We start from the raw sequence: 24434 nt of genomic DNA on the forward strand, positions 1-24434 counted from the left end.
GGAAAAAACACTAAACCTTCTTGCTTAATTTTGTGGTCTAAATAGTCTTGCTTACTTTGGGACAAAAGTACTGGTAAAACAAAATCTAGAAGGAAAAAATTTTATATTCTAAAACTAAAAGCAACATTTGTTCTACATACTCAGTAATAAACATAACTTTGCATATATAGCCAGAGAATTATGATCTTTCAAAGTGATATATTCAAATTAAAAATCTTAATACAGGCTGGGCGCGGTGGCTCACGCCTGTAATCCTAGCACTCTGGGAGGCTGAGGCGGGCGGATTGCTCGAGGTCAGGAGTTCAAGACCAGCCTGAGCAAGAGTGAGACCCGGTCTCTACTAAAAATAGAAAGAAATTAGCTGGCCAACTAAAATAAATATAGAAAAAAAAAAATTAGCCGGGGATGGTGGCGCATGTCTGTAGTCCCAGCTACTCGGGAGGCTGAGGCAGGAGGATCACTTGAGCCCAGGAGTTTGAGGTTACTGTGAGCTAGGCTGATGCCACGGCACTCACTCTAGCCAGGGCAACAAAGGGACACTCTGTCTCAAAAAAAAAAAGAAAATCTTAATACATACATCAAGATCTTGGGAACTCTGCTACAAGAATTCTGCTGCTGCAATAAGATAAAAAATCCATTAACACAACTAGCCCGGATTACTTCATGGGAGCTCTGCAGGGCCCAGTTGTACACTGCTGTTCTCCATTCAAGGAATATTCTTCTTGGAAGCAGGGTTAGAAGAAATACACATTGTGACTGTGCCTGTGGTGCTAAAAAAATAAAGTCTATTAAACAACATTTCTAATAGTGTTAATTTTATATACATACATTATAAAGTCAAAGCACATTTAAAATATATCTAATATCTAATTTAATTAAAAGCTCCTTTTTCAGAAAATAAAGCAAGTACACTGAAAAAGGTCTATATACAACCTTACTAAATAATCAGGGAAAGGCAAATTGAAAATCACTCCCATCAGATAGCAAAAAAAAAAAAAAAAAAATACTAAGAAGAAGAAGGTTAATTCCATGATATTTTTTCTTTTTTCTAGATAGAAAAAATTTTAAAGTCTGCCAAGTGTCAGTGAGGATGCAGATCAATAGGAACTCTTATATTCTGCTAACAGGAGTGTAAGTTGGCACATCTTTGGAGAACAATACAGCAGAACAGAGTTGAGGGTGTACAAGCCCTATAACCCAACAATTTCACTCCTAGGAAGATACCTTAAAATAGTGCTTCTCAAACTTTAATATGCATATGAATCACCTATTAATATCTTGTTAAAATGCAGATTCTGATTCAGTAGGTCTGAGTGGAGTATGAGATTCTCCATCTCTAACAAGTTCCTAAATGGTGGCAATGCTACAGACCACACTTTTCAAACAGCAATGCCTTGGAATGACTAAAGTGTCATTTATAAAAATATTCAATGAAATTTTGTTTGTAATTGTGAAAAAATTGGAAATAACTTGATTGTCTACCAACAGGAGGCCTGATAAATAGTGTCTATCTATATAGTTGGCTACTATTCAGAAGTTTCAATAACATACTAGAGCTATACATATCACCATAGGTAAGTCTCATGAAGATAATCCTGGCTAACAAAATGCAAGTTACAAGAGGCAAATAAATCAATTCCATGTATTATTTAGGGATAAATACATATATAGTAAAAGTAATACATCATTCATCAGAATAATCAATCACACCAAATTCAGAACAGTAATCTCTCGGGAAAGAATAAGGGAAATGAAATTAAAGAGCAACAATTAAAGGGCTTCCATTATATCTCTAACATTTTTATTTTTTAAACTGGGAAGTTGGTGTAAGAGTGTTTGGTGCATTATTGTCCATTCTTTTTTTGTATTTCTCAAATATTTCATAATTTTATTAAATGAAAGTAAAGATATGTAAGGATATACTTCAAACTTTTTATAGAAAGAAAGGAAATGTAATATATGAGTGCAGGATTTCATTTATTACTTTTTACTTATGTAATTCCATTTTTAATTATTAAAAATGTACTCCTCTTTTAATTATTGAAAACATATAAATGATACACGTTAGAAGTCCTATATAGAGACGAATTAAGACAAAATAAAACAAACTACACACATAGATATAATTCTGTGACCACTTACAGTAGCTATCTGAAATCCTCTGGCTCAGTGTTAGAAGATTAGTGGCAAATGTGGTCAACTTTAAACAGTCATCATCAGAATGGGAATAAATCCACGGAACTGAGAGCATTCCACATAAATCTTCCAGAATATGATCTTCAAATGAAATTTCTACTATAGAAACACACAATAGGTCGTTAATATTTTTTATATTTTTTATATTTTTATTTTAATATTTTTCCTTAATCATATCTAACTCAAGTCCTTTTTAAAATAAAAATATAGACACTTGAAACATCAAGTGGGATTATAATGAACATTCTATAAACAGGGATTCTTTTTTTTGAGACCATCTCACTCAGTGCAGTGGCATCATCCCAGCTCACTGCAACCTCAAACTCCTGGGCTTAAGCGATCCTCCTGCCTCAGCCTCCCAGAGTGCTAGGATTATAGGCACGAGCCACCACGTCCAGCCTAAACAGGGATTCTTTACATAGAGATCCAGGAATGATGGTTTGAGGTCTATGCACCCAAAGAAATTAAATGTGACTTTATAAAAATATGAACCTATGCATTTTTTAAAGAAGGATCTTCAAATTTCTAAATCAAAAAACTTAAAAGTCATAATTTCTATTGACTGAAGAATAATAAATCAAAATATTACACAAATAAATTTGGAACTCAGAAATTACTGACAAGTTTAATAGAACTGAAATTAAAAAAAAGAAAAAAACGAGGTATTCCAAACACTTGTGCATTTAGGTTTCAGGCAAAAAAGAAAGCCTATTTCTATACTGATTATCTTTAAAGGTTACTCTGATCTATTGCTTATTTGTACTCACCTTGCATGTAAATCAAAGCATCATAAATTTTCATCACATTATCAATGACTGCCTCCAGGTCAGGTTTCTGAACAGATTCTAACAAACTCCTACAGCTCTTAAGCACTTTTGGGTAAAAATCCAATGACATCCAAGTTATCACTACTAAAGGTTTCTTCTTAGACTTGTGCAGACAGTCCTTGAAATTATGGCTGCAGTGAGTACATTTTTTAAAGACATTGGAATTAAGATGAATTTTGTTACAGTCAAATCTAATATTGTAGTAAAGCAAAAAATTGTGAATACCAAACTAATCTATAATCTTAAACCAATTTAAAGCAAATATGCAACTCAATTAATACATCATTATTATTTTTAATTTAATCTCTTTATGTTGGCTTAAATCACTCTTAGGATTTGGGAATTAAAATTAATCTAGGATACCTAAATGTGGCATCACCAGGTTTAAAAATGACGGAAGACATGCCTATGTAATTACTAACTGGCTTAGTAAGCCCTTTCTTCATACTATAGTAGGACAAGAGTAGACTTCAGCCTAATTATCTATTCCTTTAAGTTCTCTCAAATTCCAAATGTAATGGAATCTGAATTAACATAGTTTCTTTAAAATCACCTTAATAACTTTATATTGGCTAGTCAAAAGAGTAAGAAAATACAGAACAAATGATCATGAAAAAATTAACAATGAATGCTGGTCTGAAATGTAGCAGTAAAAATAAGACTGAATCTTCAGAGTTCACATTTTGCTTGTCTCACCTGATAGAAATATTAACCTATTTTAAGAATACTGAACCAAAAATCTACCTCTAACAAGTCCTAAATTCCTACTCTTATTATCAAAGGAAGAAATGGAATAGAATCAAAAGAACACTGACTTTTGAGTTGTACATAAATGTATTCTGGTACTCTTTAATCATGGAAGTCAGTTTAGGCTTCAGACAAAAAAGAACCTTAACTTCTCTGAGCCTCAATTTCTAATTTGTAAAATAGGCATAATAGCATTTACCTCAAAAGATTGTTATAAAGATTAAATGAGGTATGTACAGTGGTTAGCACAATGCCTAGCATTTATCAGGCATTCAACAGCAAATTAATTTCTTATCTACCTCACTGATAAGTTTGTATTCTAAGGCTACATTAATCAAGTGAGTAACAAGTAAACACTAAATCTGAGTTCCATACAAAAAACCCACCCAAAAAACCCAAGAAGTTGTTTTACCAGTCTACATTTTGATGAGAACAGTGAACAGTACACAGAGCAGTCAGTTGTAAGATAACAGCAATTCCTTCTAAAGTCTGAATTACAGGATTCTTTAGGCTGCTGTATTCAAGGAAAATCTGAAGAGATTCAGCTTTCTGTTTCAGTGCACTCCATAATATGCTCTTTTTGCTCATATCCACATGTTTAATTCTATAATGAATTATAACCACAGTAGACAGATATTCATATTCAATATATATTTGGTTCAAACATAAAACATATTTAAAACAAAACATACCATGTAATATCAACTACTAAAATTTATACTAAGATTTAAAATAACAATTAAAACAACATTCAGGGTTGACTGAAATATGGCAATTCTTTGGCTACATTAGAAAAAACAGTTTAGTTGTTAATATTTTTAAAACTGCTGACAGATGTATAGTCTCAGATTTTTCATATATTAAAAAGTTAAATTAGGCATGTAAAAGCATGAAAAGTAACTATATTTAGCCATGAAATGTTTTATACTAAAATAGTCTACAAGAACTACTAAAATATTTTATGCATTCCTTTGACTACATTTAGAAAGGTATTCTTTATGTATTTAAATCAAAGCAGTTAACTGAAGTTGATTTTAAAAAATGAATAAAGTTTTATTAAATAACTAAATATAAACTGAATGAAGACCATCATACTCCTCAGTCTGTTTTGATGCTCTTTTTGAAGAGTTTAGAGACAAGCTGAGCCGACGCCTTTTGGGTGATATACCATCACAATTACTGCTGAGGTTTTCCTGTTGAGTTTGGCATTCAATCTCCTCAATGATTTCCATACTTTCCATTTTCAAGGCTGCATAAAGTGGGCCCAACAAGTACTGAGAAAACAAAAATAATTTAAAAAAATAGTTAAATATATTTATATTATTCATAGTCGGCAAGAATGCATTAGGTGTTAATTATATGTTTTCTAATAAGGTAAACTATTTTCAGAGTTTCATAAAGCAAAACAGACACCTAAATTAACCTATATTATTTCACAGTCTATGTATTAATATCAACTATGGTTCTATAGTCTTAGGCTTATGACAAAACCTTTTCTCTATAACATGTATCAAAATGCTACACAGAAAAATTCTGTAGGGGAATTACTAATGTTTTTCATACTACAAATCAGGCAAGACTTATAGATAAGATAAATTAAAATGTTTAATCAAGTTACTGCATATCTGACTGTTGTATTGTATTGCCTGTCCAAATAGGAAAAGGCCACAATTTGGTATGACTAATTATTCATAGGTTTCTAACAGTGATTGATTATAACCTGTCAAACATAAAATCTATGTGAGTGATCAAAGTGTCTGCAATTAAGTTGATAACTGGCATCCTTTTAATTAATATACTTCACAAATTCTACTTTAAAATATTCTACTCCATTGCTGTTCATTACCAACTTAGTGAACAAATCCTTCTGAAATCAAAAGAAAAATCCATAATAGGGAGCCAGACTAGACTATGAAAATCATTTTTCTTGAATAATGTTATTATTAAAGACATTCTATTTTCTCATTATTACATCTTACACTTATGCATACACTTAAATTAACAAAATACATAACAAGTAATCTTAAAAACAACTTACCTCTGCATCTACCTGAATTCCAAGCACATCCACAAGAGCTTTACAAATATTTCTCACATAGACCTTCCTGACTTGTAAAGCAGATTCATACCCAGCTGGCACAAATTTAAGGAAATACTGCAGTATATGGCACAAAGCTGTTTTTAGCAAATCAGACTTAAGCCGCATAAGCACACCATCTTCAAACATGACACTGAGTTTTTCCAGCAGCATATTTAAATAGACAGGTTCAATATTTCTATAAGCTTCTGCTTCAAAGGGGAAGAGGGTCTTTATCAGCTTTGATAATGGCTCTTCATAGAGTTTCAGTTGGTCAGTATCCATTTCTACAAGGTGTTTTAGTAAGTCCAGAAATGAGCTAAAAAAAGTGCTGGCTGGTTGTGCTGGTAAGCCTCCAAGCTCAAAAAGTTCAGTTAAAAGGCTAATTGCTAAGGATTTAATTTTTGGACTACCATACTCTAACAGAACACAACCTATCTGCCAAAGTAGGAGTTCTTGCCTTCTAAAAAACACAATTGCAATAATACGAATAAGAACTGTTAATAAAGTGACTTCAATAAATTCTAAACTTTGCATGTTTATGAACTGCAAAGGAGCTGGTTGTAAATATCCCATGTGTTCATCTAATTGACTTAAAAATCGGGTAACAACCACTGGCCATTCCACATGTGCCACTGCATTTCTTCTGTGGAGGTAAATCAAGTCTTCAAAAAGATATAATAATTCCTTTGTGAGTACCCCAAAAATAGCAGGACTCTTGCTTTTAAAAAGAAATAGTAATGAGCAGATGACTTCACAAATTTTCTTGTGTAACATGTGACAGGATGGAGTGGCTGCAATCCGTAGAAGTCTCGTTATGATCCAATTACTGAATTCTTCAAAATAAACAAAAAAGGATATTAAAAATTAATCTGCTAAATGCTTAATGATTGATTTTTAAGGTATAAACTTCACTAACAAAATAGTTAAAACAAAATAGTGTAAAACATTCCCTTCACAATGGAAACATGTTATAATAGTTTAGAATACAGGCATACCTCATTTTATTGTGCTTCACAGATACTACATTTTTTTACAAATTGTAGGTTTGTGGCAACCCTGTGCTGACCATTTTTCCAACAGCATGTACTCACGTTGTGTCTCTGTGTAACATTTTGGTAATTCTCACAATATTTCAAAACTTTTTTATTATTATTATATCTGTTGTGGTGATCTATAATCAGTGATCTGTATTGTGACTACTGTAATTGTTTGGGGGCACCATGAATCACACCCATATGAGATGGTGAACTTAGTTGATAAATGTCATTTGTGTTCTGACTACTCCACTCACTGGTGGTTCCCCCATCTCTCTTCCTCTCCTTATGCCTCCCTATTCCCTGAGACACAACAATACTGAAATTAGTTCAGTTCATAATCCTACAATCCTCTAAATCTTCAACTGAAAGTCACATGTCTCATAAGGCATGTCAAAAGCTGAGACAGGCCGAAAGGTAGGCCTCTTTCACTGAATAGTTAGCCAAGTTGTGAATGCAAAGAAAAATTCATTTTTTTTTTTTGTTTTTGAGACAGAGGCTCGCTCTGTTGTCTGGGCTAGAGTGCCGTGGCGTCAGCCCAGCTCACAGCAACCTCAAACTCCTGGGCTCAAGCAATCCTTCTGCCTCAGCCTACCGAGCAGCTGGGACTTACAGGCATGCGCCACCATGCCCGGCTAATTTTTTCTATATAGATTTTTAGCTGTCCAAATCATTTCTTTCTATTTTTAGTAGAGATGGGTTCTCACTCTTGCTCAGGCTGGTCTTGAACTCCTAACCTCGAGCGATCCTCCCACCTCGGCCTCCCAGAGTGCCAGGATTACAGGCATGAGCTACCGCACCCGGCCGCAAAGAAAAATTCTTGAAGGAAATTAAAAATGCTACTCCAGTGAACACACCAATGATAATAAAATGAAACAGCCTTATTGCTGATACAGAGAATATTTTAGTGGTCTGGATAGAAGATCAAACCAGCCACAACATTCCCTTAAGCCAAAGCCTCATCCAGAGCAAGGTCTTCAACATCAAGGAAAGATCCTACAAAAGCAAAAAAATTATGACTTACTGAAAGCTCAGATGATTGTTAGCATTTTTTAGCAATAAAATACTTTTAAACTAAGGTATGTACATTTTTTAGACATAATGTTATTGCACACTTAATAGACTTTACAGTATAAAGTAAACATAACTTTTATTATATGCACTGGGAAACCAAAAAGTTCGTGTGACTCACTTCACTGAGATATTCATGTTACTGCGAGGTCTGGAACCGAACCCACAATATTTCTGAGGTATGCCTGTATCAACTTTGGAGTCAGACAGACATGATCCCAGCTTTCCATTTACCATATGTGTGAACTTTTCATTTCTCTGAACCTCTGTAACTTCATCATGAAAGGCAAATGATAATAATTATGTTATGAGTTATTGTGAGGATCAAATAAGATAATATATGTGAAATATTCAATATAGTTCCCAAAGTACAATAAATGTTCAATAAATGGTAGCTATTATCACTCCTAATAAAAATTTGAGTGGCAACTCTGTCTCAGGTACACAAGAATAAATTAGTCCTATTCTCATGAATCCCACAGTATATAGTCTCTTGAACTTTTTGACTGCAACAAAGAAATATATTTTATATCATGACCACACTATACATATGTATTTATTTTGTTTGAATATATGAAACAAAAGTTTCATGAAACAGTACTACTCTTATTACATACAATGTACTATGATATTTTCCAGTCTATTTCTTCCTGTTTCAAATGCCGATAACTCCTTAAAGCAATTTCATAACCCCCTACTGGGTTTAAAAAATACTGTAGTAAAGAATATAGATAAACATGTGATTGCAATACAGTTTAATAACCTCAATTACAGAGGAAATACAGAAGACTTAGTACTAAGAGAACATAAAGGAGGAGTAACCAAGTTATTCCTAGGCAATCAGAAATAGTGGTTAGAAAAGACTTCTTGGAGGACATGCTATCAAAGTTAAGTCTTGAATTTCAAGCAAAAAATTTTTAAATACTTTATCCATTACAAAGGAAAAAAATGTTTGCTTTGCATCTCTTTATAAAGAGACCAAAAAAGGGACAAAAGTAGTAGGAGCAATAAGGAATAAGCCTAGTAAAAAGCTTCAACATATAGAACAGGGGTTAGTAAATTTTTTCTTAAAGGGCCACATAGTAAATATTTTTGGCTTAAATGCCCAAGTTGCCTTTGTAGTAGTTACGGACAATTAGTAAATGAATGAGCATGGCTGTGTTTCAATAAAACTTTGTTTAAAAAAATAGGCAGCTGGCCTATAAGCTGTAGTTTTCCAATATCTGATCTCAAAGAAAGAGATTACCAAAAACAGAAAAAAGAAAACTGTGTCAAAGTGTTCAGTGGCAAATAAACAAATTTGATTACTTCTCTTCTATTCTAAGTACCCAGTACATAATAATAAAAAGAAAACTGGCCAGGCATAATGGCTCACATTTGTTATCCTAGCACTTTGGGAGGCCAGAATAGCTTGAGGCCAGGAGTTCAAGACAAGCCTGGACAACATAGTGAGACCTTGTCTCTACAAAAAATTTTTAGAAAATAAGCTGGGCATGGTGGCATACACATCTGTATTCCTAGTTATTTGGGAGGTTGAGCCAGGAGGATCACTCACATCAGGGACTTGGAGGTTGCAGTAAGCTATCATTGTGCCACTGCACTCCAGCCTGAGCAACAGAGCAAGACTGTCTCAAAAACAAACAAAAAACCAGTAAAGATACATGAAATAAAAATAACCATTACCATTTCACTCCCCCAATTTCTAGCAAAGTTGACCCAAAGAAGTATAATCATGTATGTGTGATATTTCAGAAAAGAAGAGGTAGATTTCATAAAAGAGACTGCAAATGAATGCATGAATGCTAGCACTTACCAATACAACTGCCTTTGGCCTCATTTTGCCCATGGTTTCCATTCACATTTACAAACATAAGCGGGGAGGATTTCATAATATGCTGAATGAAGTCAAGTAACATCACAGAAGTTGGCTGAGAGTCAGTTTTCTTTACAAGTTCCAGAGCAACTAAAACAATAAAAGATTCATTTTAAAGACTCATAACAAATCAAAAAACAGTGCTTTTGTTAATAAACCAGACTATGGTGACCAGAATTGTGGCCAGCACAGTGCTCACGCTAAATTGATGAGACTAAACACTACAATCTTACCTAATTTTAAAGGCTTAAAAATCATTTGTATTCATCTATTAATATTATATATACATCCATTTACCAAACATGTACTTTAGGCCTACAACATGCCAGGCACTGTGCTAAAATCTGAGTATTAAAACAAAGAATCTCGGCCGGGCGTGGTGGCTCATGCCTATAATCCTAGCACTCTGGGAGGCTGAGGCGGGCGGATTGTTTGAGCTCAGGAGTTCGAGACCAGCCTGAGCAAGAGCGAGACCCCGTCTCTACTAAAAATAGAAAGAAATTATATGGACAGCTAAAATATATATAGAAAAATTAGCCAGGCATGGTGGCGCATGCCTGTAGTCCCAGCTACTCGGGCGGTTGAGGCAGTAGGATCACTTGAGTCCAGGAGTTTGAGGTTGCTGTGAGCTAGGCTGATGCCACAACACTCACTCTAGCCCGGGCAACAGAGTGAGACTCTGATTCAAAAAAAAAAAAAAAAAAAAAAAAAGAATCTCACAATGCAGTGAGGGAGTCAAACAAATAAACTATTAATTATAACAAAACATGGTAACTGCACAAATCCAGAATAAGGAAAAATAGGTGTCCGGGAAGACACTGTGAAAGAACTTACTCCTAGATAAGGACTTGGTCAAGCAGAGAGGGAAAGGGCAGGTAGTACACACAGAAAGTGGTACCATATGAAAATACATCTTGCAAGTATTCAGTAGTCCTTTGTTATTTTTCAGCAACTTGTAATTGTACTGACTGAAAAAGAAATCTAGGGCCAGGCACGTTGGCTCATTCCTCTAATCTTAGCACTTTGGCAGGCTGAGGCAGAACAACTGCTTGAGGCCTGGAGTTCGAGACCAGCCTGAGCAACATAGCGAGACCCTGTCTCTACAAAAAAACAGAAAAATTAGCCAACTGTGGTGGCGTGTGCCTGTAGCCCCAGCTGCTTGGGACACTGAGGCAGGAGGATTGTGGTGAGCTCTGATGATGCCATTTGAGACCTTGTTTCCAAAAAAAAAAAAAAAAAGAAAGAAAAAGAAAGCTAAATGGCTATAAGTCATAAAATCTGTCTATGCCAAATTTGGAATCAAAATTATAAACCCTGAGCCATATGCCACTCTATATTACCCTTCCATGTAATTTCAACAGATATGACAGATGTGACACCATTTTGCCTAGTTGGTAATATTTTGTCTATTAGATTGGCACAAACAGGCAAATAGTTATTCAATAACTCACAGGATCCTATTACCTCCTACAGGCAAAGGCACAAACTCTTATTTAAAGAGTATTTTGTGGCATTTGCTGTATCTCTACCACTGGCACAAGACCTAACTAAAATAGGGTTCTCATGATTAGAACTGGCCAAATATTTTTTAAGTATAATATCTGATATTGAAGAACTCATTGCAAGGAGTAGAAAATTTAGACAATAAAGAGGAAAACAGAATTATTTTAAAAGTGTAAATCACATTTTATAACAAGCAACAAGCAATACTGATTAACAAACTTGCTTGAAAATAGTAACTATCACAAATAACTCTATATCTAAAACTATGTGGAGAAAAATGCTAGTATAATGCTATATATATAGAAAAGAAAACACTCTAATTTATACAGTTTATATAAGACATAATTGGGTTCTTACCAACATTTACATCTGTAAGTATTCGGTCAATGAACTGACAAAGAATTTGTCTTGGCTTCTGTACAACTGTATTATATTCCTCTGGAGCAGCACTAAAATACAAATAGAAAGTTTTTAATCCTTAAAGAGACTCACAATTTCATTTATAAAAAATTATCAAATGTGTTTAGTTTCAATGTTAACATTCACAGTATTTTGTTTAAAAAATGAAAATCTAAATATATTTACAAGAAAAAAAAGAACATGCTAAATGATACTACAGGGATACAATCTGAAAATCTAGAACTGCCCTGCTAAATAGGCAGCCACTAGCCACATGTAGCTATTGAGCATTTGAAATGTGGTTAGCCCAAATTGAGATATGCTGTAAGTACAAGATATACCTTGGATTTCTAATACTTAATATAGAAAAAGTATAATGTCTCATTAATAATTTTTCATTAACTACATCTTGAGATGATAATATTTGGATATAGTCATGCACCACATAATGATGTTTCGGTCAATGGCAGACCACATAAACAACGTGGTCACGTAAGATCATACTATATTTTTACTGCACCTTATCTATGTTTAGATATTTTTAGATATACAAATACTTACCATTGTGTTATAATAAAATTGCCTACAGCATTCAGTATAGTAACATGCTGTACAGGTTTGTACCCTAGAAGCAATAGGCTAGGCGTGTAGTAAGCTATACCATCTAGGTTTGTGTAAGTACACTCCATGATGGTTGTACAACTATGAAATCGCCTAAGGACACATTTTTTTCAGAACATATTTGTGTCATTAAGTGACATATGAGTGTATTGAGTTAAATAATATATTATTAAAATAAATTTTTTTTAATATGGCATTTCATAGTTTGCAGTGTACTTTCACAGACATTATCTTATTTGATTCTCCCACAACCCTATGATGGTCATCCCAAGTTTTATTGTTTGCTTTACAGTTAGAGAACCTAATGCCCAGAATTGAAGGAATATCCACTAAAGAAACACAGCTAGTAAGCGATACAACCAAACTCAGATTTAGTTTTTAGCATATTAAGTTTCTCCTTAATGACATAAATAGTATAATAAATAATGGAAGTAGAAACAAAATGTTAGCAGAGCAATCTTAACTGACTGGTACAAGAGGAAGGTTTTCCAAATTTGGGGGAACTTGGATCAAAAATGGAAAAATATTTGGTCAGTGGAAACTGACAGCTCTTCCAGGTGTATGGGACAATTTTCTTTAGATACCAGCTGAGATATCACTTCCTTTAAAGTTTTCCCAGACCCCTTCTCTCACATACACGCCAAATATCAGATTACACAGTCTTCCCATGTGCCCATATTAAAATAAATTTTATCTATTTCCTTTTATTTTTTAATTGTGGCTACTACAAAAATTTTAATTATATATGTGGCTTGCATTTTATTTCTATGGAACAGTACTGATCTAGACTTTTGGAAAATCTACACAATACAGTTTCTTCAACAAATAAATTTCAAAGGATTTCTCTGCATAGTCAGTGCTTAAAAAATTCAAAGGAAAAAAGGAGGAGGAGATATCTATTGTATGACTAAGACTTAAGAGCTGTATCAACCAATTACAATGATTGATCCTAAACTGGATTTTGATTTCAAATAAAACTGTCAGCAAAATACATGTATATAAAACAACAGGGAAAAGCTGAACACTGACTAGATACTTGATGTCATTAAGAAATTATTATTTTTAGGTGTGTTAATGGTATTGTGGTTATGTTTAAAAAGTCTTTATCGTTTAGAGATAAATACTGATATTTATGGATGAAATGATGTCTGGAATTTGCTTCACAGTAATCTGTGTTGAGAGGAAGAGGGTCACAAATTCATCATTGCTGGGTGATCAGTACATGGGGAACCAATATACTATTTTCTTTTTTTGTTATGTTTGAAATTTTCCAGGATAAAAACTTAAAAACATGCTAAGAAAAAATACATATATTTAGCCCTAAGACGAATCAAGAAAAAATATTAAGAGGAGACATAATAATTAAGCAGAATTGTACCCTAGAATCCTGAATGAATTCAACCTGAGCTCAATGACTTGCTGTAGGGCGGATGCAGTGGCTCACATCTGTAATCCTAGCACTCTGGGAGGCGGAAGTATTGCTCGAGGTCAGGAGTTAGAGACCACCCTGAGCAAGAGCAAGACCCCAGCTCTACTAAAAATAGAAAGAAATTAGCTGGACAACTAAAAATCTATAGAAAAAATTAGCCGGGCATGGTGGCGCATGCCTGTAGTCCCAGCTACTTGGGAATCTGATGCAGAAGGATTGCCTAAGCCCAGGAGTTTGAGGTTGCTGTGAGCTAGGCTGACACCACGGCACTCTAGCCTGGGCAACAGAGCGAGACTCTGTCTCCAAAACAAACAAACAAACAAACAAACAAATGATATTGCTGCAAACAAGCACAGAACAGAATATAAGAATTTAGTAGAAAGTCTATGTTCCACCACATAGGATAAGGAATCATCCCTTCTTGCAGTCAACAAACATTTATGAAACACCTGTAATGTACCAGGCAACATATCAGAATACTGTTTCTCAAGAGGTGAAAGAAATAGTTCAGTGGGTGGAAAGTTGATAAGTCAGCCCATACGTCTATTTTGGATAGATTGTAGTAAGACTATCAACCAAAACAGTTAACACTCAAGGAAGCACAAGTCTGGAGAGAAAACCAAACCAGTTTTAGAGATATTTAAGGTCTCAAGGGAACTAAGTGGGATTTCCAAATGACAGCTGAAATAACTTCTGTAACTCAAGAAATATCTAGCCTAGAGATACAAATTTAAGTTCTCATTATATGATATCTATCAAACAAGGCTACATATATTGTCTATTATTAATATTTGTTCTGTTCTTTTTTTTTTTTTTTTTTTTGAGAAAGCATCTTGCTCTGTTGCACAGGTTAGAGTGGAGTGGCATCATTCATCATAGCTCACTGCAACTTCAAACTCCTGGCCTCAAGTGATCTTCCTGTCACAGACTCCTGAGGAGCTGGGAGTACAGGTGTATGCCACCACGCCCAACTAATTTTTTTCTTTTGAAGACACAGGGTCTTACCATGTTGCCCATACTGGTCTCAAACAACTGGGTTCAGGCAATCCTCCTGCTTCAGCCTCCCAAAGTGCTGGGATTACAGGTGTGAGCCACCACACCCCACCCTTATTTCACTTAATATACACAAGCAACAAGATAGAGATAGGGATATTAAATCCTAATTTGTATTTGAGGAGACTGACACTCATAGAGATTATATAACCTGTCTAAGGTCATAACAGCTAGTAGCAGTGGAAGCCTGGGAATGCAATTACAATTAAGTAATAACAAAGTCAAACAAAGAACCCTAAGTTAAAGTTACAGGAGCAGAAGAGGAGGCAAAAGGGAAAGAGGCCAGAGAAACAGAAAGAAAAACCATGAGAGTTTTATTCTAGAAACCAAGAAGGTTATAATTTCAAGGAGGGAGCAGTCAACACAATCAATTAAAATTAGTTTTTGAAAATGTTCTTTCAAATCTTTTTTGTTTTGGAAAAACATGGCTAACATAAAAGTTTCCATTTTTACCATTTTTAAGTATACAGTTTTACGGTATTAAATACATCCACACTGTTCTGCAGCCATTATCATCATCCATCTCTGGAACCTTTTCATCTTCCAAAACTAAGTCTACACCCATTCAACAATAACTTACCATTTCCCCTTCCCCAACCCTTGGCTACCACCATCCTACTTGCTGTCTCTATGAACTTGACTACTCTAGGTATCTCATATAAATGGAATCTTACGATGTCCATCCTCTTGTGACTGACTTATTTCACTTAGCATAATGTCTTCAAGATTCATCCATGTTGTAGTGTGTGTCATAATTTCCTTCCTTTTAGGGCTGAATAATATTCCATTGTATGTTTATACATTTTATTTATCCATTCATCTGTTTTTGGATACTTGGGTTGCTCCCACCTTTTGGGTATTGTGAATAATGCTGCTATGAAGATGAGTGTAAAAGTATTTGTTCAAAACAATCCAATTGAAAAATGAGCAAATGCAGGAGTTTGAGGTTACAGTGAGCTATGATCAGGCCACTATACTCTAAAAAAAGGTGGGGTGCAAATGATCTGAACAGATATTTCTTAAAAGAAGACATATAAATAGGCAGCTGGTGTATGACAAAATGCTCAACACATCACTAATTATCAGGGAAATGCAAATCAAAACCACAATGAGGTGTCATCTCATCCCAGTTAGGATGGCTATTATCAAAAAGACAAAAAATAGGCCTGGCGAGGTGGCTCACGCCTGTAATCCTAGCACTCTGGGAGGCCGAGGCGGGTGGATTGCTCGAGGTCAGGAGTTCGAGACCAGCCTGAGCGAGACCCCGTCTCTACTAAAAATGGAAAGAAATTATCTGGCCAACTAAAAATATATATAGAAAAAATTAGCCGGGCATGGTGGCGCATGCCTGTAGTCACAGCTACTCAGGAGGCTGAGGCAGTAGGATCGCTTAAGCCCAGGAGTTTGAGGTTGCTGTGAGCTAGGCTGATGCCACGGCACTCACTCTAGCCCGGGCAACAGAGCGAGACTTTGTCTCAAAAAAAAAAAAAGACAAAAAATAAATGCTAGTAAGGATGCAGAGAAAAGGTAACTCATACATTGTTGGTAGAAATGTAAACTAGTACAACCATTATGGAGAACAGTATGGAGGTTCCTCAAACAACTACAAATAGAACTACCATATGATCCAGCAATCCCACTACTGGGAATTTTTCCTAAGAAAAGGAAATCATTATATTGAAGAGACAGCTGCACACCCATGTTTATTGTAGAACTATTCACAATAGCCAGGATATGGAATCAACCTACATGTCCAACAACAGACAAATGGATAAAGAAAATGTGGTATATATAAATAATGAAATACTATTCAGCCACAAACAAAGAATGAAATCTGGTCACTCACAGCAACATGGATGGAACTGGTGGACATTATGTTAAATGAAATAAGCCACGAACAGAAAGTTAAATACTGCATTTTCTCATTCATACGTGGAAGCTAAAAAAAGTTGATCTCATAGAAGTAAAACATATTAATAAGACAGAGGATACTAGAAACCGGGAAGAGAGAGATAGAGAGAGTTTTGTTAAAGGATACAAAATACAGCTAGACAGGAGAAATAAGTTCTCCCGTTCTACACCATTGTAGGATCACTAAAGTTAACAATAATATATTATACAGTTTCAAATAGCCAGAAGGAGGATATTGAATGTTCCCAACATAAAGAAACGATAAATGTTAGAGATGGATATGCTAATTATCCTGATCTAATCACTGTACATTATATGTATCAAAACATCACTATTTACCCCAAAAATATGCACATTAGTCAAATAAATGAAAAAATAAAAATTTATATTATATTTTAAAAATCTGTTCTAGTTCCGGCTTTCAGTTCTTTGGGGTATATATCCACAAGTGGAATTGCTCGTTCATATGGTAATTCTATGTTTAATTTTTTGTGGAACTCCCATGGCCTTTTCCACAGTGGCTACAAGGGTTCCAATTTCTTTACATCCTCACTGGCACTTGTTTTTTGGTAATAGGTACAGCAATGGGAGTGAAATGGTATCTTGTGCTTTTGATTTTCATCTTCCTAAAGATTAGTAACGTTGAGCATCTTTTCAGGTGCTTATTGTCCACTTGTACATCTTCTTTGGAGGAATGTTTTTTCAAGTCCTCTGTCCATTTTTGATCAGGTTATTTTTTTTTGTTGCTGAGCTATAGTAGTTCTTTATATATTCTGGATATTAAACTCCTTGTCAGATAAATGATTTGCAAATATTTTCTCCATTCTATGGGTTACCTTTTCACTCTGTTGATATTGCCCTTTGGTACACAAAAGTTGTTTGTTTTTTTTAATGAATTTAGGTTTATTTTTTCTTTTGTTGCCTAGGCTTTTTGTGTCACATCCAAGAAATCATTGCCAAATCCAAAGTCAAAATGCTTTTCCCCTGTGTCCTCTTCTAAGAGTTTTATACTTTTAGCTCTTATGTTTAGGTCTTTGATCTATTTTAAGTTAACTTTTGCATGTCCCTTGGATTTTCAGAGTTTTGGTGTAGAGGTGAAGGCAAAAGCCAGATTACGAGGGGCTGAAAAGCAAGTGAAATGTGAATTTTGAGAATAGTATGCTCTCAAAAGATTGACCATGAAATAAAGAGAAATGGAGTTAGTGATAACTAAACGAATATATGGGATCAAGAGGGCTTTGTTTTGTTTTTCCTTAAGATGGAAAGAATTGAGCAATTGATACTTGAGACTTGGCTCCTCTTCCTGGGAACAGATACAAGTGAAAACATAATCCTTAGACAGGAAAGGTACCTCTTTCATCAATATAGGAAGAAAGGATGCTTACTGATGCTAATGATTTAATAAATTCAAAAGGTAAATAAGATAAGATCCTCTGCTTCAGGGAACTCAGAATAGTTGGGGGGGGGGCAGAAACACATAAGAATAATCATAATGAAGTACCATGTACACCCAAAGCAGAAAGTAATTAACTCTACCAAGAGGATTCACAGAAGGCTGTCTGTGAATGATTAGCAAAGTCCATCACTTCTAACAAAATAGCTTAGGATGTGGCCGGTAAGATGGTTTTTTATAAATAAAATCACATATTTCACATGTCACAATTTATGTCTGTATAATACTGTAAAATGTAGATATGTTTTTCTACTCATTATCTCAAATGGTGCTAAAAGAAAAAAGAGAAGATTGTTTTCTTGATTATTCAAGCACAAGGCCCAATCCTAATTGATTATATACAAGATCCATGACATTTGCAGTAAATAAGTACCATTAAAAAAATGTTCCTGGTAGACAGTAGACATTTTTAAAAATTGTGTTGAATGAATGAATGGTTCATAAAAAATCTTCCTGAATCTTGTGGCTCCTTAATCCTTAACATATAACCTTCTGGACCTGTGGAGTATTTACTTATTCTCTGCCACTAGACCATAAGCTCCTACAAGTGGGAGACTGTGCTTTATTTCGCCACCAATCCCCTGCAGCATCATTAGACCATAAGCTCCTACAGGATAAAAAATGCATTTTATTTTTCCTCACTTCCACTACACTACCTAGAACTTGCTTAATAGCAAAACAACTAAGTTACTGAAATAAACACATGTTTACAAGTAATATAAACTCCAAATATAAAGAATCAAAGAAGAAGTAGTTATATTTGTATGTGACAGCAAAAAACCTTGGTGCCATATATCTTACTTAATCCAGCACTGGCCAATAGAAATATAATACAAGCCACAGGTATAATTTTAAATTTTCTAGTAGCCACATTAAGAATATAAAAAGAAAGAGGGAAAAATTGATCATAACAATATATTCAAAATATTATTTGAACATGTAATGAATATAAAAATTATTAATGAGATCTTTTACATCCTTTTTTCTGGTACTAAATCTTTGAAACCTATTGTGTATCTTACATTTACAGCATATCTCACTTTAGACTACCCACATGTGAAGTGCTCAACATATGGCTAGCAGCCATCAGAGTATAGGGTATCACAAATTTAAATGTAACAAAAAGCTCAAGAAGTCTATAATTACAAGGTAACATGAGTTGTTTTTGACAAAGTCAGGAGATATTGTAATAAGCCAAGTGTAATTTGGGCAAGTGAAGGAGGCTAGGCACGAGAGCTCATGCCTGTAATCTTAGTACTCTGGGAGTCTAAGGCGGAAGGATCACCTTAGCTCAGAAGTTCGAGACCAGCCTGAGCAAGAGTGAGACCATGTCTCTACCAAAAATAGAAAAAAATAGCTGGGGATGGTGGCATGTGGCTGTAGTCCCAGCTACTCAGGAGACTGAGGCAGGAAGATCACTTGAGCCCAGGAGTCTGAGATTGCAGTGAGCTATGATGATGCCACTGCACTTTATCTAGCCTAGGCAACAGAGCAAGACTGTCTCAAAAAAAAAAAAAAAAAGAAAAAAGAAAAGAAAAGAAAAGAAAAAAAGGAAAAAAGTGAAGGAGGAGGAGGCAAGAGGAACCAGGATTACAGGTAGTAGTCAGTTTCCTATACAGTTCAATTTTGTATAAAGATTATGTACTCATGTATTATTTGTATAAGTTTTTTTTTTAGAGCTGGGGTCTTGCTCTGTCACTCAGGCTGGAGTGCAGTGGTGCAATCATAGCTCACTGGAACCTCTAACTCCCGAACTCAAGTGATCCTTCTGCCTCAGCCTCCCAAGTCACTGGAACTGCAGGCGCCTGCCACCATGCCCAGGTAATTTTTCTTATTTTTTTAGAGACAGATTCTCATTATGTTGCCCAGGCTGGTCTCAAATTCCTGGCCTCAAGGGATTCTCTTGCCTCAGTCTCCTGAGTCGCTGGGATTATAGGCATGAGCCACTGCACCCAGCTCCCATTTGTGTAATTCTTAAAAATCAGTTTTAGAAAAATGTGGATTGATTATCATTCATTAGATGGACTCTCAGAATAAATAAACTCATAGTAGAGTGAACATTTCTTATGTTGCTACCTCTACCTTGGAACTGAGCTAAGAGGGTATATACTTTTTCAAAAGTACACTATATTTGAGTAGAAGTTTAAGTCTCATGTGAAGATTGGATACATTCAACAAACACTTGAGCACCTCCTCTGGGGCAAGCATCAAAATATTAATACCAGGATAACCAAGATAGAATGCACCTGCCCTAAAATAACTTCCAGATTAAAGGACAAATAAGTAACAGGTAATTATAACAGCATGGTTAAGAATTAACAGAACCAAGAAAGAACACAAGAGGGACACTCAGCCCTGAGCAGGGCCCTATCAGTCAAGGCTTTCTGGAGGAGTTAGCACAAAGCTGAGTCCCTAAGGGGTGAGGCAGGTAAAATAAGGGTAAGGTATTCCAAACAGAGGAATGAGCATGTGCAAAGGCTCAGGAATAAGAACATGGCCTGCTCTACAAACTGTTAGAGGCCCTATATGGCTAAAGAAGTGGGAGGCAGTAATTAGAGATGATACTAAAGAGGGAAGATAAGGTCAAAGCTCAAAGGACCAGCTAAGTAGTTTGGATTTTACACTGAAGGCAATGAGTAGGTATTGAAGGATTTTAAGTATGATAGTGAATATTAAACACCTTTTTAAACATGAGTTCAATTATACTATTTTTCTGTTTAAAAGATTCCCATGGTTTCCCATCACACTTACAATAAAATCTAACTTCTTATTCTGGCCTACAGGGTGCTAAAGGATCTGGCCCCTGCCTACCCCTTCATCTTTAACTCATACCACTCCCCCTCTTTGCTCCCTATGTTCCAGCCTTCTTCCTAGTTTTGAAAAAGTAGGCTCATTTTGACTTAGGGGCCTTTGTACTTCCTATTCTATCTCAGACACTTCTTATCCAGCTTCACGATTGGTTTCTTTTCCCCATCCAAATGTCCTCTAGTGGCTAATGTTGCTGCTCCTCCTAACTTCATCCCCATCACATTGTCCCACTTAATATTTTATAGTAACTATCACTATCTGAAAATGTCTTGTGATTGTAAACCAATTTTAAACAGGAACATCAGAGGACTTTCTGGAATGACATCTAAATGGAACAAACCAGTGTTTGGATAGAAGGAATAGCAAATGCTTAAAGGCAGGAATGACTGTGGTGTCATGGAGAAACAAGGTTAATGCCATTGGAATAGAGTAAGCAAGGGAGGGATAAAAGGTGATGGGGTCATAGGCAAGCTGAGGCTAGATTATGCAGGACCTTAAAGACTTTGGTGAGGAGTTTGGATTTTATACTAAGTGCACTGGAAAGTCAAAGGAAGGTTTTGAGCAAGGGAAAAAAATTACACAATTTTCAATATAGTGGAGGTGGGTGGGGGGGCAAGGGCAATATATGTAACCTAAATTTTGGACCCCAACAATATGCTAAAATAATAAAAAAAAATTTTTTTTCAATATGGTGGCTCACACCTGTAATTCTAGCACTTTGGGAGGCCAGGTGTTCGAGACCAGCCTGAGCAAGAGTGAGACTCTGTCTCTACAAAAAAATAGAAAAATCAGCCAGGCACGGTGGCACACTCCCAGCTACTAGGGAGGCTGAGGCAGGAGAATTGCTTGAGCCCAGGAGTTTAAGGTTGCAGTGAGCTATTATGATGCCACTGCACTCTAGCTTGGGTGACAGAGCAAGGCTCTGTCTCAAAAAAAAAAAAAAATTACAACATAACTAATAATTGTAAAATTACTTTGCTGAGTGGGAAATCAACTGTAAGTGGATGAAAGTGTTCAAATGGAGAGATCAGCTGAGAGGTTACTATAATAGTCAGATAAGAAATTATGGTGGTAGCAGTGGAGATGGTGAGAAGTGTTAGATTCTAGATGTATTTTAAAGGGATGGTTGACAGAACTAGCTTATGGATTACTAATGGATAAGGAAAAAAAAATATATCAAAGATGACTCCTAGCTTTTTTTTTTTTCCCAGACAGAGTCTCACTCTGTTGCCCTGGCTAGAGTGCCATGGCGTCACCTTAGCTCACAGCAACCTGAAACTCCTGGGCTCAAGCAATCCTCCTGCCTCAGCCTCCCAAGTAACTGGGACTACAGGCATGCACCACCATGCCCGGCAAATATTTTTTCTATATATATTTTTAGCTGTCCATATAATTTCCTTCTATTTTTAGTAGAGACAGGGTCTCGCTCTTGCTCAGGCTGGTCTCGAACTCCTGAGCTCAAACAATCCGCCCGCCTCGGCCTCCCAGAGTACTAGGATTATAGGCGTGCGCCACCACACCCGGCCAAAATGATCACTTTTATTCATCTTCTTTTAGAAAGGTACAAGTTAGTTGACAAAATGTTAACACAAAGTACACTTGCCACATTGATACAACGTAGAAAAAATTCACACAAAACAGTAGAGTGATGCAGTTAGGAAAAGAATGGTTACTTCATTTATCTTCTTATTTATATATTGAGAACACGATTTCTTTGTGTAGCTGACAAGCAGAAATGAACACAACTGCACTGCAAACAGAAAGGAAAGTAGATTATCCCATGAGCTTATTGTCAGTTTTGACTTTGTGTGGAAAGTTTTCAAAGAGTATAAGAAATTGGAAAACAATTATTCCAACTAATAATTCAACTAAGGTAATAGTGCAAGCTCATTTATTTCTTGTTTGCCGTGGGTTACAATTAAAACAAGCGCACCAAAAAACCCTGTCATGTAGGTTTTTTTTTTTTTTTTTGAGACAGAGTCTCACTCTGTTGCCTGGGCTAGAGTGCCGTGGCCTCAGCCTAGCTCACAGCAACCTCAAACTCCTGGGCTTAAGCGATCCTACTGCCTCAGCCTCCCGAGTAGCTGGGACTACAGGCATGCGTCACCATGCCAGGTTAGTTTTTTCCATATATATATATATTTAGTTGGCCAGATAATTTCTTTCTATTTTAGTGGAGACGGGGTCTCACTCTTGCTCAGGCTGGATGCCATGTATGTAGATTTTAGACCGGGCTGAGGAAAGCCTGCATGTTTTGAAGGGGAGTGGCAGCCATCAACACTCCTCCTTCTCTCTTTGGGTAAGATATTAGTTTCCATGGAGGTTACAGAAAACAGGTATTTGAAATGAAATATTAAATTATCTCCAAATTTTGGCAACACTCTGTGCACGTTTAGATTGTGTGGACCCTGTGGACGATGTCTAGGATTTCCGACTAAAATAACGGATCTGGAACCCAACAAAGAATACGAAGGGGGTCACATCTTTAGAAAGGTCTATGATTTGACTTCGAAGAAACAAAGTAACTTTTCCAGCAACTGGTCTCACTTGCAGAAAATCAGAGGCAGTGATTTTTCTTCCAAGGGCAGTTTAGGGACAAAATGTAAGGCTCAAAACCAATTCCTCCACGAGTGATCATAAAGAACAGAAACTGAAAAAGTTGATGGGTCAAGTCCCTAATCTAAGGAAAGAGGTTTTCGAGAAGCAAATAAGCGCTGAGAAGTGAACACAAAGTGATCGGAAGGGACACGCCGCTAAGCCACAGTGGGGCCAGCAGACGCTTCTCTCCCCTCGGGCCCGCTTCCCGCAGGCCGTGTCCTATGAGCGTCTCTGAGAGAGACTCGCCCAACTCAGCCGCGGAGCATCTCCACAAGGCTGCGGCAGGGCCGAGGGGATCCGAGCCAGGGCGCGCCAGGGGAGGGGAGAGCGCGTGAAACGCCAGCCGGGGCCGGCGGGGGAGGATGCGGAACCCAGGACGGCTGGGCCCGGTCCTACCTGCCCAGCTCCCGCAGGGCGGGGATCATGGAAGCCAGTTCCAGGCCATGCTCGCCCATGCTGAGGCTGCGTCAGCGACACCAACGCGGGCTCCCGGCGTCTCCACGGCTACCTCTGGTGGAAAGGTGTGGCTCCTGACGGGTCCTCACGGAGCCCAAAACTCCTCCCGGAAGCAGGGCTGATCCTGCTCGCCAAGCTCCCCGAGCACTGTTCTCCTTAGGACCCGGAGGAAGCCGGGAGGCCGAAAGAGGGCGGGGTAAGCAGGCGGAGCGCGAGTCGGTCAAACTTCCCGGGTCGGCTTCAGACTTTGCTCTCCACGCCGCGCGGGCGGCCTTTGTGGGTATTTTTCGTTTTGAGCGGCCCGGATCTGCTGCTCTCTGATTGGAGGGCTCAACGAAGCGAGCCCCCCGGATCTGAGGAAGAAAGGGGCTTGAC

General features: G+C 36.6%; 1 protein-coding gene across 1 annotated transcript in view; it reads right to left on the reverse strand.

The window, feature by feature from the left end:
• The window catches only part of ATR (ATR serine/threonine kinase), a 115129-nt gene extending 90954 nt beyond the window's left edge, over positions 1-24175 (reverse strand). Inside the window, exons 1-9 of the mRNA XM_045539389.1 lie at positions 24000-24175; positions 11689-11780; positions 9769-9918; positions 5809-6683; positions 4866-5044; positions 4183-4374; positions 2964-3154; positions 2143-2295; positions 578-770 (exon numbers count right to left, since the gene is read on the reverse strand). Coding sequence (XP_045395345.1) covers positions 578-770; positions 2143-2295; positions 2964-3154; positions 4183-4374; positions 4866-5044; positions 5809-6683; positions 9769-9918; positions 11689-11780; positions 24000-24058 — 2084 coding nt within the window. The 5' untranslated portion in view covers positions 24059-24175. The remainder of the gene's footprint in view (positions 1-577; positions 771-2142; positions 2296-2963; positions 3155-4182; positions 4375-4865; positions 5045-5808; positions 6684-9768; positions 9919-11688; positions 11781-23999) is intronic.
• Between the last annotated feature and the right edge of the window lie 259 nt (positions 24176-24434).

This window comes from Lemur catta, chromosome 1 (genome assembly GCF_020740605.2).
Source record: "Lemur catta isolate mLemCat1 chromosome 1, mLemCat1.pri, whole genome shotgun sequence".
Classification (NCBI taxonomy): domain Eukaryota; kingdom Metazoa; phylum Chordata; class Mammalia; order Primates; family Lemuridae; genus Lemur; species Lemur catta.